This window comes from Physcomitrium patens, chromosome 8 (genome assembly GCF_059467195.1).
Source record: "Physcomitrium patens ecotype Gransden chromosome 8, ASM5946719v1, whole genome shotgun sequence".
Classification (NCBI taxonomy): Eukaryota; Viridiplantae; Streptophyta; class Bryopsida; order Funariales; family Funariaceae; genus Physcomitrium; species Physcomitrium patens.
This window is the reverse complement of record NC_143417.1, coordinates 6723825-6745000: the sequence shown is the minus strand read 5'-3', so window position 1 is coordinate 6745000 and position 21176 is coordinate 6723825. Positions and strand designations below refer to the sequence as shown.

The 21176-nt window shown below is 31.6% G+C and overlaps 1 protein-coding gene across 4 annotated transcripts in view; it reads left to right on the top strand.

The window, feature by feature from the left end:
* Nucleotides 1-5607, top strand: part of LOC112286083 (uncharacterized) — a 6775-nt gene extending 1168 nt beyond the window's left edge. For 3 of the 4 annotated variants that reach the window (XM_024527640.3, XM_073535984.2, XM_073535983.2), the window contains exons 3-13: nucleotides 1-133; nucleotides 620-734; nucleotides 974-1081; nucleotides 1200-1381; nucleotides 1627-1822; nucleotides 2057-2314; nucleotides 2481-2627; nucleotides 3085-3163; nucleotides 3557-3667; nucleotides 3922-4991; nucleotides 5149-5607. The exon at nucleotides 1-133 is cut by the window's left edge and continues 197 nt beyond it. In XM_024527640.3, the coding sequence (XP_024383408.1) occupies nucleotides 1-133; nucleotides 620-734; nucleotides 974-1081; nucleotides 1200-1381; nucleotides 1627-1822; nucleotides 2057-2314; nucleotides 2481-2627; nucleotides 3085-3163; nucleotides 3557-3667; nucleotides 3922-4991; nucleotides 5149-5430 (2681 nt within the window). In that variant the 3' untranslated portion in view covers nucleotides 5431-5607. Of the gene's footprint in view, nucleotides 134-293; nucleotides 430-619; nucleotides 735-973; nucleotides 1082-1199; nucleotides 1382-1626; nucleotides 1823-2056; nucleotides 2315-2480; nucleotides 2628-3084; nucleotides 3164-3556; nucleotides 3668-3921; nucleotides 4992-5148 lie in introns of those variants that run through there. The other variant, XM_090252420.1, reaches the window with a different exon arrangement.
* The last annotated feature ends 15569 nt before the right edge of the window (nucleotides 5608-21176 follow it).

The following is a 21176-nucleotide window of genomic DNA, read 5'->3' as shown; positions in this document are numbered from 1 at the left end:
TGTTTGAAGATGAAATGGACCCACTAAGATTTGCAGAAGAGGATGAGAATGGAAAATTGCCTTATGAGCAGTTCCAGCGGCTCGAGTATGAGGCACTTGCTGCACGCAAGCGTAAAAATCTGGCTACAAGATCGTAAGTTTCTGTGTCGCATCTTATAGTTTCATCTATTATTCTCAAGTTGTTATTCTCATTGAGCTTGTAGTCCTGAAGTCCTGTTACGATGAATTACTGTTATTTGAAGAGGATGGTCCGCATACTTTTGGGCCGGTTTTTGATACAAATCTCTCTGAAAGGAGATATAATAAAATAAAGTGTGGCACCTCGTCATTAGCAAATTAGATACCCTATTGACTTTCTGGATTTATTATGGTAGTGCTTTTTTGGTGTACAGAACTGCTTTTTGTACAAACTTTGACGGGTACTCAAAGGTGCAAGTTCTATTGCGGACGCTTTAGTGTGTGTGTGTACGTGTGGTTCTGTCTGGCATTTATTGTCTGCATTAAAGATTGAATTTACTTTGTTTGATGGTAATTAGTTCTCAGTTGATGAATGAACTGTTCGCTGAATAAGTGTTCCAACAAGTATATGTTTCGCTTTGTGGTCCATTTGTTTTATCAGGACAGAGACTGTCCAAGCAAAAATAACGAAGCAACAAGATATATTTGGCGCAAGCGTGGATGAAATATGGGATGCTGCAGGGTTTGGAGCACCCGGTCGACGACGTCGAAAAGGGGTAGGCAAAGTTCTCAGTAAATTTTGGAATGCAATTATTAGGCAGATGATCCATCCCATATTTCCAAGTGATGTGTGCAAGTTCAGGAAGAACAGGGAAGAGTCTAGCTTTGAAAAGTGCATCAAATTTAGTATTTTCTAACAAATTTGATTGGGGAACGTTTGGAGATCAACCGAGAGGTCTATGTACTAGGTCACCTGCGGATTTGTGGCGCTTATTTTCAACAATGTGGTTTGCAGCCAAAGAGGAAGGGGCGAAGGAGGAAGGCACCAGGAGGGCTCACTCCAGAGATCAACAAGAAACTCGGGGAAGCTAATCTTCTTTATGCTACTGGTCAGTTCGACGAGGTAATAACTAGTTAAATATTGAGAATTTCGTCGTATTGTGAATATTATGAATATTGGCATCTTTATCTTGGATTTCTTGGTTTTTCCTCATCCAGCACTTATGTGTGGCTACTCACAGGCAGTGGAGATACTTAAGGAGGTTGTGCGGATTGCGCCTAATGTTGCAGATTCGTATCACACTTTGGGTCTTCTTTATGATGCCAAAGGTGATCGTAAAAGAGCACTTAATTTCTACATGATTGCTGCCCATCTGACACCTAAAGATATAGTTTTATGGAAGCGGTTGGCCTCCTGGTCGATGTATGAGTCTTACACTTTACTTCCTATATTCATTTAATATTTCAAGTTTTTGTTCGAACTTTGTGAGCGATGGAAGGTTTTTTTCGCAGTCACTAGGGAAGAGCAGCCTTCTTACCACGGTCTGAGTTTACAAGGAGTGTGAAAGTAAATTATGTCTTGCTGAACATCTTAAGGTTCTTAGGAGGTAGTTTTATCTGCTAATGAACCACATACTCATCGAGATTTGGTTGTTATCTTTCTTGTAGGGAGCTCGGGAATCCAGGTCAAGTCATTTACTGCCTGCAGAAGGCAATGAGAGCAGATCCTACCGACGTAGATGCGAGGTGGGACTGTGCATCTCTTTATGCAGAGTTGAATGAATTTCCAAAGGCTATAGATTGTCTGGAACAACTTCTTGCTCTGCGTCCAGGTGATGTGGAAATCTGCAAAATGGTTGCCAAGGTTCGTCTGCCTCTTGCCTTCAGATTAAATTTTTCTCCTGTCTCTCTGTGTACTGCAAGTTCAATGAGTTTTGACCTTATTTATCTTGTATATTTTGTTCTCGGTATGAATATTCCCCATTTGAGCTGTAAAGAGGCTTGGGGCCATCATGGGCAATTTTCTTATTTGCTTCATGCGCTTTATTTTCTGACCTCAAGCTTGCCTGAAGATGAGAAATTGGGCTTGACATGTCAGATGCGACAAAAGAATGGGCAGTCTGAACAAGCCACTCAGTTACTGGAGCATTTGATTGAGACATATCCATATGAAGCAGATTTATCGGCTGTGAACTTGTTAGCTGAACTACACATGGCCAATGGTGCTTTTGCTATAACCATTTCTTGGATCGATCGAGCCCGTGAGCTTTACTCTGCTGATCAACCCCTCCCGTTAGACTTATCTGTTAAAGCTGGAATATGTCATGCCTACTTGGGAGATTTGGAATCTGCAGAGGTAGACGGCTGAAAGCCTACATAAACCCTCATCTTCTTTCGCGTTCTCTTATCATTTTCAGTACATTTAGGTTTGGTGCATTTTGACGCGTATTAACCTGTTACTAGTTCCTCAAACATGGGCTTCGTATTTGACCCGTCAGTTTTATATATGACTAATGTCGCAGAGGAATTTCGAAGGATTGAGGACAGAGCAGGTAGACGAATGTGCAGATTTAATCCTCGAAGTAGGGGATGCGTATTTGGCTCTCGGGGAACACAAGAGCGCACTTCGCTACTATGAATTGCTTTACGACAACAGTTCCTTCGATGACGTACGTTTGTTCTTCTAGTGCATTTGCTTTTGAGTTAGAATCGTTAAAATTATGCTATTCTATTGCTTGTAATTTAATTCCTCGATTGCGACGCGCTTTGGAATACTTGAGGATGATACTCTCGTAGATATTCGTTACGGTTGAAGAAATAGTGTAGACAACATCATAAGGCTCAACAATGACGTATTTTCAAGCTTTGAACTTGACTAGGGAGCAGTTCGGACGTGATGTCTTTGGTACTTACAGCAAGTTGTTCAATGAGATGTTTGTACTAATTTTCAGATAGCTATGAACAGAATTATCAAATGTAAAAATCAGCCGTAGAGTAATCTTACTGCATTGCAGTTAAGCCACACTTTATTTTAAGTCTTCTTCAGATTTCGATCCTTTTCAATTAACAGAAGCCTTCGTAACTGAACGTACAACCCATTTTGCGGTTGATGTCATTTTGAAACAGGTCGTTTTGTGGCTCAAGTTGGCTCAGTGTCATATGGCTCTCGGTTCGAGTGCTGATGCAATTCGTGTATACCAGCAAGGTATTATTAGCACATCTGTGCAAATTTGTGAGGAGGTGATTTTAGTATTATTGCTGGGCCAACTTCCGCTTGTTCTAGCCCTGTTTTTCTGTGTTTGTGAAGGATTAAACAACAGTCTTATTATCTATTTTTATTATCTCTACCACAATGTTCGGTATTCGTTCTGCGTTCTGTAAGCAAACCAAAGAAATGATCAAATACGTCCTGATCACGGATTTTTTTTTTTTTTTTTTTTTTTTTTTTTTTTTTTTTTTTTTTCTTGGGTGACTACAACACAAGATAAATATAATCAACAAGGTTGAGGCCAAAATTTCGTATGTTTTTCATCTGAATAAGTGAGTTATTTATTTATTATTATTACTATTTTTATAATCTTGGAATGGCTGATAACAGTGATCAAGGACATGCCCCAGAACGTGGAGACGCGTCTAAGCCTTGCTTCATTACTGTGCGACTCTGGAAGACAGAACGAAGCGATTTCCTTGCTCGTTCCTCCGGATTCAGGTATGTTAATTCTCTGTAGCAATATGCCGTAGCAAATACTTGTACGATGATTACTCGTCGAGTGGCGCGTTGCCCTCAAGGTTGCGTGTTGGGATGCTTATTATGATCCTCAAAATCTGATGTATTATCAGGGACAGAAATCTGAAAGTATCTGAAGGTGTTATTGGACCTTATTCCAACTTTGAGTGCTTATTTTGATGAGTTTTAGTTTTACTCTGGTGCAGTAAATGACATTTTTTCGGCCTGGATTGTAGATGCGACAGAGGACATTACAACTGATGCTGATACACAAGCGAAGGAGCAGCCCTGGTGGAAGCATGGCAAGGTAGTAGTTAAATTGGCCAATATTTACTTGTCTCAGAGTCGCCTGACGGAATTTGTGGATACGCTTTTGCCTTTATTGCATGAATCTCTGTACGTAGAATCCCTCAACCAGAAAGTGTTTCAGAAGGGGAAGACCAGAAAACGATTAAATAAAACTATTCTGGCCGAAAGAGTTCAATGGTTGGAACAGCAACTTGATGACCAAGTGTTTCAAGGTTTTCGGCCTGTCCTTTCACGGAATGATATGACAAAAGCATCAAGAGCTAGGAGGATGCTGGCGAAGTGGGCTGCTGAGAAGGAGGAAAAGAAAGCTGCTGCCCTAGCTGCTGGCTTAGAATGGGATAGTGATGAAGCAGAGCATGAGCATGAACCAGAACCAGTAGAAGAAGTGCAAATTAAGGTGTCCCCACTACCAAATTTGCTCAAAGATGAGGAACACTACCAGCTTGTGTTACAAGTTTGCAAGGCACTGCTTTTGCTAAAGAGATACTGGGAAGCGCTGGAAATAGTTCACCATATTTTGCGAATAGGCAGCCACCTTGGAAAGGTCAAATGTGATGAGCTCCGAGCCCTTGGAGCACAGATTGCTTACAAGACCAAAGACGTCAAGTATGGATACGATTGTGTACGATACATGGTACAACAAAGGCCCTATAGCTTCAGTATGTGGAATGCGTATTATCAAGTGGTATCAAGATCAGAAGTAAGGCTATCCAAGCACAGCAAGTACATGCTTTCTGTGCGAGGTAAGTACCCAGATTGTGTACCCGCAATGGTTATATGTGGACACCAGTACGCTATGATAAGCCAACCCCAAGGTGCTCTTCGAGAGTATTTACAAGCATATCAAGTTCAGCCAGATGATCCTTTTATAAATCTTTGCATTGGTGTTTCTTTTATCAACCTCTCTCTTGGGTTTCGTTTAAGCAACCGCAACCAGACAGTTCTGCAAGGATTTGCCTTCTTGTACAATTATCAACGATTATGCAAGTTCAATCAGGTATGCTTCATCCTCCACCGATACGCTTATATTGAATTTCTGTAGACATATGTTGATGCAGACAAGGAAGTGCACACTCATATATTAGGTTTGTGAAACGAATACTGAATGCCGTGGAACACAGCGAAGCTAATGCATGACTGGATGGGGAATACAGGAATCGAATTATAACCTGGCTAGGGCCTTTCACCATGTTGGACTCGTCCAACTAGCTGTAAATTATTACGAAAAAGTGTTAATACAGAGGGAAAAGGACTGTCCCCTTGTGTTGCTACCCACCGAGGGATCAGGCTTCCTTCCTGTGCAAAAGGATAAAGATAAATATATTGGTCATTGTGATCTGCGAAGAGAAGCGGCTCACAACCTGCACCTCATCTACAAAAAAAGTGGAGCTCTGGATCTGGCTCGCCAAGTTCTTAGAGACCATTGTACTTTTTGAAAATTACTAAAGTGAACGCTTCACATTTAGTGCTCCAGGCATGTGCTTGTGGAAATTGGATCCTGACATGCACAGGAAGCTCTTGCCATGTTATTTGTTTTCCAGGAACTATTTGACGCTGATTGCTTGGTCGATAATTAGACAATTCTTGTCTAATAAAATGCTAGCATTCTCTCATTGACTCTTCTGGTTTTTGTAGTTTTAATTGGAATTTTGAAAGAAAAATAAGCTATGCAGGATACAAAATTTTGGGACATATTGCAGATATAATATTTTATTGATTCATGGTGTAACAATTACTTTATTTATAAAAAAATCATATATATAAATATATGTATATATACAGTTTACATGTTAAATATTTCAAAATATATAACTAAACAATTTCAAAATCTAAATAAACCAAATCTAAGTCTTGTAGAAAGATATATATATATATATATATATATATATATCTACTTATATCTATATATAAAAATATATAAATATAAATATGAAAATTGCATAATTTATTTAAACTTTATTATGTCAGTTATTTATTAATTTATTTTTTTGATAACATTAGATATATAATTTTTTTTATTTGATAACATTTGAACATAATTATACTATAATACATAGTAGAATTTAACTAAATAAATTAACATAGTTATTTTATTAATTGAAATAATTTAATTAAAATTTATCTTATTATTAAGACAATAATATACAAGATAATATTGTCATTTTAGTTAATTAATAAATCTAGATAAATCTAGAAAAAAATATTAGAAATATAACAATAATAATAATAATAATAATAATAATAATTATAACTTATAATACAAAGAAGTTAAGAAGTACTTATTCAATAAGACTTAATGGTAATACATAATTGTAACTTTAATTTAGATGTTTAGATGCTAATGACACTTAAATACTTGGTCATGACGAAGATACATTTTTTGTATAGTTATTATTTATTTATATATTTTTTAATATTTCTTTCAAATATATATATATATATATATATATACTATTTTTTATGATTTTTAAAGAAGGTAGTAATTAACTAAAATTCATGTCTATAATTTTTTGATTAATGTATTTATTTTCTTAATGCAATTAAAGAAGTCAATAAAAATTTATCAAATTGTGTAAAAGAATATTTTAAAGTCTTTTTTTTACCAACAATAGCTTGTAACTTTAGATTTTTTTATTTTATTTTTATTTTTATTTTTTATATTTTAGTTTTTTTTTAGTATTCTTTACAAATAGATTATATTGTAAAAATTATTTATCTATTTATACCAATTTAGCCCAACTTTCAAAATACCTATTATAATAATAAAAAAAAACCACAAATTTATATTGCATTCATTTACACCTAAATTTTTAAAGTTAGAATTTGATAATATTTGAGTTATAAATTATAAAACCATTTCAAATATAGCCTTTTGAATCAATTGGATATTTTTTTTTTAAAATTAAAAAATAATATTTTTTTTGTCACATGATGTGACATTAAGTGCCAAATTTTAGGTCTAAATAAACATCTATTGTAAAACAAGATGAAGGATCTGATTAAAAAATAGGTCCTTTATTAGGTATTGCACAAGATTCTAACTATATAGTTTCTATTATGGTGAGACCAACTTTTTTTCCCAAAACATTGTCTTTTTTGGCAACCATGCTCCTCAATTTTTGATTGCATTGCTTCTTTGGACAATGTTGAGCAATGAGCTTAGGTTCTCCACAATTTAAGTACAATCTTTCTTAATAACATGAAGTCTTTTCTTACTTAGTCAAAGATTTGAAATGTATCATATTAATTTGTGTAGATTCAGATTTTGATGAGTAAGTTTTTGGAAACTTAAGAATTATTGCCATAATTTGTTTTTTTTTTTTATTTATTTTTTCCATCCAAACCTATTTTCTTGCTGTCTTTTAACATTAGTATTTCAATCTTAAGTTGAAGTTGAAATAAATGACCTAGCTACAATATTAACTTTTATAAGATTAAATAATATTGGCAATCAAATATAAATATGAAGATCTCTGCAATTATTTTGATGGCCATGCAAGATTTTTGGTACCTTATTTGTGATAGGTATTATGTTCTTGGCTGTTGTTTGCATATGCATGATAGTAGCAAGTATTATTTTTTCTAATGCACCATACATATAAATATTGAGGATATAAAAACTTGCACCATCTTCAAAATTTACTTGAAATACAATGACTTGGCCTAATAAAACTATACTAATAAATCTCTTCTATAGCTTCTAAGGCTCTTTTCTTATTTAAAGTACTTTACTTATTTAAATGTAAAAAAAAGCAATTATCTTCACTATCGTTGAATTTATTACAATGAATGTAACTTAAATGTTTCTTTTTAATTTTTTTTCTTGTATTAGCTATTTTAGTTTTTTACTTACCCTTCTTTATATATTTGATCTTATTTTTAAAAAAAAATTAAAATCATTTTTAATGTATCTAAATTTGTTACATCTCTAATAATGCATAGTCCTATCAAGTTGACTTTTTACCAAGTTAGTCATGGTAGTTGTAATTTTATTATATATATATATATATATATATGTATATATATTTTATTTAAGCAACCATATCAGAAGTATCATGGTGTCAAAGGATCTTATCATGTTTTTCAACTTCAGAAAATGATTGTGCCAGCTTTGCCTTGCCATCATAATTGATGATAATTCATGATGCATCTAAGTCTAAAAGTTTCTTATCAATCTAAGATAAAAAGATCTTGACTAATTGGCCTTTAATAAATATACTTCCTGATTTTATTGCAAACCAAGTGAAAAAAATATATATAATGCATAATTTAATTTAATTTTTTATTTTTTATTTTTTTTCATGTAGAAATTTATAAATGTATTACATTAAATGTCAAAGACTGTCAAGAATAAGAACTCAATAAAAAACAATTCAGACAAGTGAGCCTTCACTCAAAGAGAGGTAACAAAATACAAATAAACAAGTATATATATTGAAAGAGAAACTGGAATGGCTATTGCCAAAAGACAAGAAAACTAAAGACCCTTGAAACTAGACTAGAAGCAAAAAAGGAGTTGACAAGAGTGAAGAAGCCTTCACTCTTGTCTCTATATATACTATCTAACTAGGGGCTATGTGGCAACGTTCTATAGGACCTCCAATATGTGTTGACTTTGTAGGATACATGCCTTGACTTATAAGGCAAGTTTTTCTATGTGTGGGCTACATAGTTAGATTGATCTTCAAGCTAACAATATGTGTGGCACATGGCCAACTTGTTGATCACGTTTCTAATCCAAAAAGTCAATTAAAGACACCTATGAAGTCAAAGCAACGTCTATGAAGCTTCTAGAAAGCTTCCATATTAAATACTATAGAATTAACTTACTTTTACTTACTTTTACTTACTTCTACCTATTTGTATATGTAATTACCAGCTTACATGATTATGTCCATGACATTATCCCTCCTTCTAGGGACGAGTTCCATGAAGAGCGGTCATCATATGTTGAGGAAATCTATAATGCGACGAATTGTATTCGCCACATACTCTGATCTTTGTTCTCTTCAAAGATGATTGATAGGGCCTCTTAACCATCGGTAGTGTCGCACACCAAGGCGGGAAGACTACCCAGTTATTTGATCATTGTTGAGGCCTTCATAACTTCCTTCGAATAGAATATTTAGAACACCATCAGGAGTGGTTCCTACCTCTAGCACAATCACCAAACATCGGGAGTCCCTTCCCAAATCGTGATACCAAACGCATTGTATCTCGCCATCTATTCAAGGAAGAACATGTCATTCTTGAAGATCTTTATCTCGATTGCGTCATCTTGAAGGTTGTGAAAATTGTAATGTCTCATCCGACAGGTCAGCAAATGAAGGCTCTTGAGTCGAATCCACTAGTTGTTGGTTCTCCATCTCCTGAGCGTCAATACTACAAAGAAGCTATGAACAAGAATTGAAAGTAGAATGTTATCTTGCCTAGATGTTGTTTCTTTTATAAATAAGATTTTCATCTTGATTTTGATGGATGTCATCGATGAAAAGCCTCCACCGCCTTTGCTGCATTTGTAAGATTCTTTATTTGCTCCCATGTGCATTCACTAATACCATATCCGTGCTAATGGACAAGATATTCTAATTTATTTTGGCGCCGCCTTGAATCTAAGACTTCTTCTACTTCAAATTCTTCATTATTGTCTACTTCTATAAGAGGAGGTGGAGCTTGTCATCTTCTTGGTATGTCCACTGTCTTGTATGGTTCAAGAAGAGACACATGGAATACTGGATAGATTTTCATTGACTCCGATAGATGTAAACGATATGCAACTGAATTGATTTATGCAAAAATAGAAAATGGTCCCAGCCTTCGATAGTCCAATTTGTCACGAGGACGAGTAGTCTTGATATTGCGACGAAGTAGCCATACCTTATCACCCAAGACGAATGATGGTTGTTCCTTTCGATAGACATCCGCATTGACCTTTTGTTGTTCTTGAGCCTCTTTTAACTGCACCTTCATCGTTGCATGTAGCTTTGATAAATGTATTGCTAAATCTTTTGCAACAGGATTATCAACTTTTGAAAAGTCAAAAGTATCAAGTTGTGGATGATAACCATAATTAACAAAGAAAGGTGTTTGTTTTGTAGAAGAATGTATCGTGTTATTGTAAGCAAACTCTACCAATGGCAAAAGAGTTGTCCAATCATCTTGTTGGTAATTAATGGTACATCTTAAATATTGCTCCAAAACTTGATTAACACGCTCCGTTTGTCCATCAGTTTGAGGATGGAATGCCAAAGATAGTTTTATATCCACTTTAAGAATCTTGAAAAGAGTCCACCAAAATCTTGATACAAATTGAGTTCTCCTATTTGATATAATATCCTTAGGTAATCCATGATAGCGATAGATATTGTCAAGAAAGAGCTTAGCTATTTCTTCACCTATGAAAGATTTTGTATATGGTACAAAATATGCCATCTTAGTAAAATGATCTACTATCACGAATATAGAGTCATAAAAACCTGAAATTGGAAGATCCGTGATGAAGTCCATAGAAACAGAAGACCATGGTTGTTCTGGAATGGGTAATGGCTGAAGAAGTCCAAAAGGTCGGTGATGAGGAGTTTTCGATCTTGAGCAAACATCACATGATTGTACAAAATCTTTAACTGCTTTCTACATTTGAGGCCACCAAAAATCCCTAGATATTAGCTCCAAAGTCTTATTATATCCAAAATGTCCTTCTGCTGAGAAGTCGTGACGAGCTTGAAGAACACGTAAACGTGCTTCTTCTTCTGGAACATAAAAGCGTTCTTTGAAATAGAGTAGGTTGTTCTTGAATTCAAATTTAGAGGGATCATGAGATTTTAGAAGAATTATTCTTGATATCATGAACAAGAGGGTCTGAAGACATATTTAACTAGACTTGCTTAAAAAAATTTAAATCAACAGTCAATGTTGATTTTATTACTCGAAGATGAAATTACTCCGGCTTCAAGGGAACCATTCTTTGTTACTCAAAAGCTGTATCTCCTTCTTTTGGTGCAAGATAAGAACGTCTAGACAAGGCATTAGACAAACCTTGTTGTTTTCCTAGCCGATAAGTGATGATGAATTCGAATCTTGATAAAGACATGCTCCAACGAGCTTGGCGACGATTTAATACGCGTGCTGACATAAAATATTCGAGGTTCTTGTAATCCGTATACTTGGTGACTGGACTGGAAGCACCTTCTAGATAATGATACCATTCTTGAAAAGAATCCACAATTGCAAGAAGTTCTTTGTCGTGGATCTCATAATTGATTTCTACTGCTGAGAATTTTCTTTAATGAAAGGCTACTGGATGAAGTTTGTCATCTGTTCCCATTTTTAATAAAATCGCACCTAGAGCAAAGTTCGATGCATCTGTTTCCATAAAGAATGCTTTGGAAAAATCAACATGATACAAGATTGGTACAGAAACAAACGCTGTCTTTAAAGATTCAAAAGCAACTTCTACTTCTTGATTCCATTGGAATTTGTCTTTACAAGTCAAACGTGTAAGTGGAGCTGCAACTCGAGAGAAGTCTTTGATGAAGATCCAATAGTAGTTGGCAAATCCCAAAAAACATTGGACATCTTTTACCGTTTTTGGGATCTTCCAATCTATAATAGTTTGAACTTTCTTAGGATCCATCATAAGTTCATCATTTGAAATGATGTAACCTAAGAAATCGACTTGAGTAGTGTGGAATACACACTTTTCTATCTTGACATAGAGTCCCGCATCTCTTAATTTTTGTAACACACGACGAACATGAAGTTCATGTTCTTCTGGATTCTTAGAATAGATCAAGATGTCGTCTAGATAACAGATCACAAAATCGACCAAAAACTCTCAAAAAACATCATTCATTAAATGTTGAAAAGCTGCTGGTGCATTTGTAAGTCCAAAAGGCATGACGTTGTATTCGAAATGTCCATACCTAGTTCAAAACGTAGTCTTCCATTCTTCCATTCTTCTCCTCCTTTGATGCGTACTAGATTGTATGCTCCCTGAAGATCTATTTTTGTATAGATCTTAGCTTGACTCAACTGATCAAGAAGTCTAGATATTAAAGGAAGTGGATACCTATTCTTGATGGTAATCTTGTTTAATCCTCGATAATCAACACACATCTGCAATGATCCATCTTTTTTTTCTTCACAAATAGAATTGGAGCTCCTGTCGGAGCTTTAGAATGGCGTATGAAATTCTTGGCTAGATTTTCTTCAATATACTCCTTGAGTTCAGCCAACTCATTTTGTGATAAACTATAGATTGGTCCGAATGGCGGTTGTGCTCTTTCTTGAAGGTCAATTGAGCAATCATAGGGACGATGTTCCGGGAGTGTATCCACATTTTTTTTTTCAAATACATCTTGAAATTCTTGATATTGGCTTGGAATGCCACTTGAAATCTTTTCACCAGTAGAAACGGGTGTAGCATAAATAATGTATGATGATTCTTTCATAGCAGCATGCAAAAAAGCTTTTGCACCTATAAATACGGGTTTAATTGAACTGGACTTATGGCTCTCTACTTGATTAACTACACTATTAGTTATACTTTTAGAGAAAGTAAGAGTTCGAGAATTCCAATATATTTGAGGATTGTATTTTTCTAACCACGATAAACCTAAAATGACTAGATTAGAGGGAGATCTAATGATATTAAATACTACAAAACTATTATGACCATTGATTATTACTTCTATAGGAAAGGTTTTGTGAGTAATATCTCCAGAAGACAATGGACGACCATCTATGACTTCTACATGAACAGTTTTAGTTTTCTTTACTAAAACTATGCTATATCTTTTAGTAAATTCTTCATCTAAAAAACACGCTGAGGCTCTGGATTCTAACAAGGCAAAGACTTTGTAATGTTTAGGTCCTAAAATAAGATTTAATGTAAAACAAGGAGAGGGCTCTGAGGAGAGAATATGACCTTTACTAGATGTTGTGCAAGGTTCCAGCCGCACAGTCCCTATTGTAGCTGGACAAACTTGTTTTTCGACATATTGTCTTCTTTCAAAGCCATACTCCTCATTTTGTGATTGCGTCATTTCTTTGGACAATGTTGAGCAATGTGCTTTGGTTCTCCACAATATAAACATAATCCTTCTTGACGACGACGAGTCTTTTTTTGCTTAGTAAGAGGTTTGAAACGTACTGCATCAATTTGTATATCCTCTACTTCCGAATGTATGTGTTAAAGAGGTATTGGTGTTGCCATTGAATTATAGTAACATTGATGTTCACTTATGCGGTTCTCAGATCGAAATTCAAAAAGGCGATTGTCACACTTCACAGCAAAGTCAATTGCTTGACTCAATGTTTGAGGATCAAGTAAGTTGAGCATTAATTTTTTTACCTCATATTGTAATCCTTAGAAAAATTGGCTAATAAGTGTAGTATCATCCCACTTGATATCAGTTACAAGTTGTCGAAATGGTGAAGTATATAACGTTACTGATCGATTGCCTTGTCGTAAAATATGGATCTTATTGGTTGCATCATGAATTGTATCATGTTTTCCATACATGGATCGAAACTCCGCCAAAAAAACCTCTAGATTATCCAATATTGGATGTCATTGTTCAAGAAAAGATGAAAACCACAATAGTGCTGAACTTGAAAGAAGCGTACCAATGAATCTAACTTGTGATCATAGAGTTGGATAGCTTTGGGATTGAAGTTCAATCACAAGTTGCACTTGATTGATAAATCCTCGAAACTTGGATCTGGTGCCATCAAACTTCTTGGGTAGGGCAATTCTTGGTTCTGTAACATTTGAAGGACGTTCCTCCATAGGAGAAAGGACATGGTTTGGTGCAGATGTTGAAGCAGCTACAACCATTTCTATATCTTCACTTCCTGCCAATCTTGTTGCTCCTTGTGGTGGTAAATTGAGTTGATGCATCGCAAGTATTAACTCCCTCCATTGCTCTTGCATTTGTGCCATTGCACTCTTCATTTTAACAAGTTCTGCCATGATAACACTTAGAAGAGAGAAGATGTTTAATATCGCTCAAGACAAATAGAAGGGAGGACTTGAGAACAAAGAAAATACTAAGGACAATATCAGTTTAGAAGAGGGTAATCTGCAACTTCTAATATGCTTATATTTTATCAAAAAAAAGGGGTAATCCATTCTTAATCAAGATTAGACAGAGCTCTGATATTATAGGTGTACTCTTGTCAATCTGTCGAGGACAAGAACTCGATGAAAAACAATTCAGATAAGTGAGCCTTCATTCAAAGAGAGGTAACAAAATATATATAAAACAAGTATATATATTGAAAGAGAAACTGGAATGGCTATTGCCAAAAGACAGGAAAACTAAAGACCCTTGAAACTAGACTAGAAGCAAGAAAGGAGTTGACAAGAGTGAAGAAGCCTTCACTCTTGTCTCTATATATACTATCTTACTAGGGGCTATGTGGTGACATTCTATAGGACCTCCAATATGTGTTGACTTTGTAGGACACATGCCTTGACTTACAAGTCAAGTTTTTCTATGTGTCGGCCACATAGTTAGCTTGATCTTCAAGCTAACAACATGTGTGGCACATAGCCAACTTGTTGACCACGTTTATAATCCAAAAAGTCAATTAAAGACACCTATGAAGTCAAAGCAACGTCTATAAAGCTTCTAGGAAGCTTCCATATTAAATACTATAGAATTAACTTATTTTTACCTACTTTTACTTACTTCTACCTATTTGTATATGTAATTACTAGCTTACATGATTATGTCTGTGACAAAGACATACATATTTATTAACATTAAAGGAGTTAAATAGAAAAAATAGAAATAAATAATTTTAATAAAAACTTAGGCATAAGCTTCATAAAAGCTTTATAGATATGGATTTGACTTTACATGTATTTTTAGGTGATTGATAGATTAAAAACTTGGCTAATAAGTTGGTCATCTAATACAATTATTGGAAACCTATCTTACAAGTTAAACACATTATTATGTGGTAATACAACTATATGGTAAAACATAAATATATGAATGTTATTATAGAAGAGTTTAGTAGAAAGATGTAATATAAAAATAAGAATAAATGATAGGAAGGTAGTAAATTTTATAGTTTTAATACTACCTTTTATAGAAGGGACTTCTATTTACTTTGTAGGAACATAAATGCCTCAAATCAAAATAAATGAGATAATTAAATAATACAAACATCTATTGAAGAAAATTAAAAATAGATTTAAATAAAAATTACCTTAAATTACCAAAAATTGATGTCCAAAGAGGACTGGTTGTGAATATGCATTGAAATTAGATCTTGAGGTACAAAACCATGCACCTAGAGGGTCTTTGGGATTCTTTTGTCAATTAAAGAATTGGACTTAAGAATACACTTATGAAAAAAAATTTGAGAGTTGGTTTCATATCATTTGGATTAATATTGAGGTTTTGAAGGATTTTCAAAGTTACTAGTGTATTTTGTAGATTTAGATTTTGAGAAATAAAAATAAGTTTATAAATTTAAAGATTTTATGAATTTTGTAGTATATTTATAAATAAAAATTTGGAAGTTTGATATTATGCTTGTTGTAAATATTTGTAAGAAATTTGATGTCAATGGAGTAGTTAGATTGAAGAATATGAGAGTTATTGTAGATTATAGTCTTGGATAATTCAAATTTAAGATCAATAAGGGATTTTATGATCTAGCAATATTTTCCAATTTTATTGAAGCCAAAATCATTGAGAATAAGTTAGACTTAAATACCTACACACAATCCAAATTTTAGACTAATTGAATAGTTCAACAAGGAAAATTCTTTATTGAAAGATCAACATTTAAGTCGGAGAAAGATGATAGCCAACAATCAAGAGGTTTTGGAAGCTTTTCTTGCAATTGATAAGTTTGATTCTTCTTAAATTTTGTGTGCTTGTTAATGCTTAATAATTAAAATTTTGGTGAAATTTTAATTAAGATCTAAAATTTATTTAATATTTATTAAAGTTTCAAACAGCTATAATAATTGATTATGATTAACTTGAATTTTTCTTGGAATTATTTAAGATTTAATTATAATTTAGGATTTGATTAGGATTTAAATTTTTATTAGAATTTATTAGAAATTTATCTAAGATTTGGTTAAGATTTATTAGAGTTTTAATTAGGATTTCAATTAATATTTGATCTAAGATTTAATTAAGATTTATTAGGATTTCAATCATGATTAAATTACGGTTTGGTTAAGATTTATTTGAGATTTTTTTATTTTATTTTTTTAGATTAACTTATCACTTCTTTGTGTTCCTTTTGTAACTTCTTCTAAATTTATTTTGGATTGGTTAAAGTTTGATTAAGATTATTAAAGATTATTTAAGACTTTATTAGACTTGATAGGATTGTTGATGCAATTGTACTTATCTTCTATAGCTAGGTATTTGATTCATTCTCAAGTAAGAATACAAATAATACAACAACATGTTGGAGGTCATGTAAAACATTATCACATAGTTCTTAATTAGATAGTATATATAGAAGCAAGAAAGAAGCTTTTTTTACTCTTTCCAATGTCTTTTTTATTCTTAATCTTGTTTCAAGGATCTCTAGTCTTGTTGTTTTTGACAAAAGCTATTCATATTTTAATATTTTATTAATATTAAATGATTTTCTATTATTTTTTAATAATACAAGAATATGTTTTCATTTTGGTAGTTTGTATTTAATGTCCTTGATAATTTTATAAGAATACTATTTTTTTTATTTATTTTTTATTTAAAAAATATATAAATCATCATATTTTTTTATTTTATATTAAAAGTTATAAACTACCAATCTTTAAACTAATATTTTATTTTCTAACATTGATTTTTTATATTTAACCTAAATAATTTTATTTATATTTTTCTCTAAAATATATAGTGAATTGTACTACTAATTATAATATTCTAGTTTATAAAAGAATAATTTATTCTTTTTATTTTAGTCAAGATAATTGAATGGAAGAAGCATGGATTGAACTCAAGTGGTCTATAAGTGAAGGAAAGAAGTAATTTATTTTTATTTCATTTCGAAATTTTTTTATAATTATGTCAATAAAATCCTATTTTATTGTAGAGCATTGGTATAAAACTTGCCTTATGGACCTATTCTACTAGACAAGACATACGTATTTTTATCCAATTCCATCAAATCATTTTGTCTACCATCTTTAGAAGTTCATGTGAAACATTATAAATATCTATATTTTATTTTATTTTATTTTATTTTATATAAAATAATTACAAAAATATCTTAATTAAATTAAGAGATTGTATCTTCATTGGATTTTTTAGAGATACCAAATCATTCATTGTTATATATCTTTACTTATCTTATTCTTTGACATCCATTAAATGAAGGTATTATCCTAATAAAACTCTTTGTAAACATTAATACAAGTTTGGCAATAATATTAAAGGTTGAGCTTAAGGATAAGTGATATATTTATGTAGATATCAAATCTGCATCTAATCAATTAACATAACATCACATTGAAATGTTGTTAGCTTTGTATCTCAAGCAATTATAACATTTTCTCATTTTTGGTTATTATAGCCAACTCCTTTAAAATGTCACTCTTATTAGTCACAAAGATATAAAAAATTATACTATATTGATTTATTAATTGTTAGATAGTCTTATCAAAGTGATTCATATATCAGAGCAAATCAAGATTTAAATAATCTTTGATCTAGTTTATTTACAAATTTGATACAACTTATTCAATGGTAGCTTACATATCAAACCACACCACTTATATACCTTTTTGAAAATATGCATCTATTGGGTGATATTCAAATAAAGATTTTAGAGCTTAATTAATATATTTATTGACTCTCTGATCTACCAATCTTTGTATCTATTGAACTTTAGATACTTATGTTTATTAACCTCATTGGATTTGGACCAACTTTGCCTTGTCTCACTTGCTTGTATTATCACTTTTTAGAATTAAATGACCTCTTTAACTTAGGATTGATGATATGTTATATAATAATTAGATTTTATTAATTATAACTAAGGTTGATAAATCTCATCTCACCTTGATCAATGAGATACAGGCACCTTGTGTTGTATTTTCTACTTTTGTGATATATCAAAAATCATTTGAATTTTAGACATGTGGGTCTAGTATGGTTTGGAATATTAATCCTTAAACTCATTAAGAACCAAATGTAGATGAAAGAAGGTGTGCTATAGGATTTTTGGCTAGTACTACAAATACTTATGATATTATGAAAGTTTAATATTATTCTTTTTTAGACCAAGCTATGGACCTTAATACTTTGGTGTTGATTTTTGGCATATATCTTATTATTTAGATACATCATAATGCTTATTTGCTTGTTGTAAGGTCATAGTAAAAATGATCAAGGAATAAGGCAGTCTAAATTTATTAAGATTGAAGAATCTAAATTATTTTTTTGCTCATAGTAGCATGCAACTAGAAAAATATAAGATCAATGTGTCTTTGGTGCTTTAGCCAAAGACTTAGAAAAAATAAATGGTTAAGAGATTTTCTTATGGATTTTTTATTTTTATTTTTATTTTTTTTTTTGTAAGGTATTATATGTCTTACTAATATTGCTAATTCACACAAAGATTTTTGTGATAAAGGCTCTTAATTAGCTACAAGTGAACATATTGGAGGCATAGGAGTAGTTTCTTCTATATATTGGTAGTTAAAGATTGTGCTAGTATGTAGTATGCTCTATTGATGAAGAAAGAAACTATAGAATTTGGTGGTTGGCCATTAGAGTTGGAGTCACATCTTACTAGTGCCAAAGTTCAAAAAGTACATGCTTTTATTTGTTTGTGATAAAAAAGCTAATATGAAATCATTCATAATGTTTATCTAATATTATTTTTATTCCTAAGACATTTTTTATTCATAGATTTACACTAATACTTTAATTTTAATAATAAAAATATATTGTGAAAAAATTATTGAATATTTTTTTAATAAAATAAATATAGTAAAAAATAAAATAAGTTATTTTTATTATTTCAATATATATATATATATATATACATATATAGAAAAATATTAAAATAATCTAAGCTTTTATTAAATTTTTTTACTCATCTAAATCATCATTGAATATCCTCATCTTTCATCTGTGTTCCTCTCTTTTTTAGTCTCCATCCTTAGTTTTCCAAATTCCAATTCTTGTTCTTATTTTCTCTCTACCTCTTTAGTCTTGACTTCTCTTCCATATTCTCAGTTCTTGTTTCTTGTCTTAACTAATCGTTCTTGTTGTCATTCTTCCAATTTTTTTTTTTTTTTTTTTTTTTTTTTTTTTTTTTTATATTTCAAATCTATTGCTATGAAGATGTATTATATATATATTTACTTTAATATTTATCTAGGTAATATGATTAGATAAAAATAAATTAGTTTGATAATATCTTATAGAAAACCTTCCTAAAAGCTTTGTAGATGCGTTTTTACCTTTATACATGTCTATAGGTGATTGATAGGTTGAAAACTTAGCCAATAAGTTAGCTATGTGTTGCATGTATTAATAGCTTGTAAAGAAAGCTAATTATATAGTACACATATAAAAAACTTATCTTGTAAGTTAAACACATGTCTTTCAAATTAGACATATGTTCAAGGTCCTATTGAATATTATTACATAGCTCTTAGATAGATAGTATATAGAGATAAGAGATAAGCCTTTTTTACTCTTGTCAATCCTTTCTTATTTCTAATCTAGTTTTAAGAATTTCTAGCTTTTTAGTCTTTGACAATAGCCATTTTAGTTTAAATATGTTTATTTTATTTTTTTTATTTTATCATCTCTCTTTGATTCATTTTTCAATTGTTTACATATCTTTTTTAATTTCTTATACTTGATAGTTTGACAAGAAAGCTAATTTATTATTGTTGGCTTATTTTTAAAAGTAAATAAATTAATCTACTTCTATTGTTGTGTTTGAAAGGTTGTATAATATCCACGTTTAAATTAACATTCTTTGTTTTCTAAATCTTGATTTTTTTTTTCTTAAAGAGAGTGAATCATCTTTCTTTGTAGAAATTTTTATTTAATGTTAGAAGTTACAGATTATTCTCATCTATTTGATTTGTGGATTTATTAAGTGATTTGAAATAGAAGAAAAATCATATGTGCTACACTTAATAGAAGTGACAATAGATCTGCAACTATCCTAGATATTCACGAGCTTGTCAACATTCTTAGCATAGGATTTTCACACATCATCAATGCCAACTACAAAAATACTATTTCTATGCCAAGAAGTTATGTTAGCATGGAAAGTAAGTAGATCGACTTCTTAAACAAGTCTTGTTTCTATAAGCACAAAAGATGTAAGTAATAGTGTGCCCCAAAAGTTTGATGGAATAAGATCATAATTTCAAAGATTTATGCAACAAGTCAAGCTATATCTAAGGTTGCATCTTTTCCAATACCTTAATGGATTTAATCAAGTTGGATTTATAAGCATATTTTTTTCTAGAAGTGCTCTCTCTTCATTTGCAACTTTTATAGAAAAGGATTCACAACTCTTACATGATTTGAATTCATTCTTAGAAATATTTATGGCTACATTTGAAAAAAAGTGATAAAAAAAGAGTAGTACAGATTAAATTCTTATCTTTATGATAAGAATTATGGACAACCACCACATATGCTACTAAATTCCAAAACCTTGCTTGCAATATGGATTGGAATGACAAAGCTCTTATCAATTAATTTTGATATGTATTAAAGAATAATGTCAAAGATTTATTATTGACAATATCAAAAGTAAATTCTTTAAAATAATTTATTTCTTAAGCCATTATATGCAATAATCAATTATTTAAAAATTATGAGCTAAAAATCTCCCTTATCTATTTAAAAAAAAATCAATTAAATAATAAATTCAAAAGATAGTAGAAACTATTTGTGTGATTACTTTAATGATTAGTTAATTAATCAAGTGGTTGTAGTTCTGATTTTCTAGATAATATTTTTTAAGTAATGATTATTATTTGATGTAACTTAAAACAAGTGATAAAAAAAAAAGAAAAAAAAATGAGATAGATATAATAAAATAGAAGTAGCTGAATGAGAAAAAAAAGTAATAAGATAAAATAACATAATTTGATAAAAATAACACTACTAGATGAAGGCAATGCGATTGGATATAATAGCACTATTGAATGAAAACAATA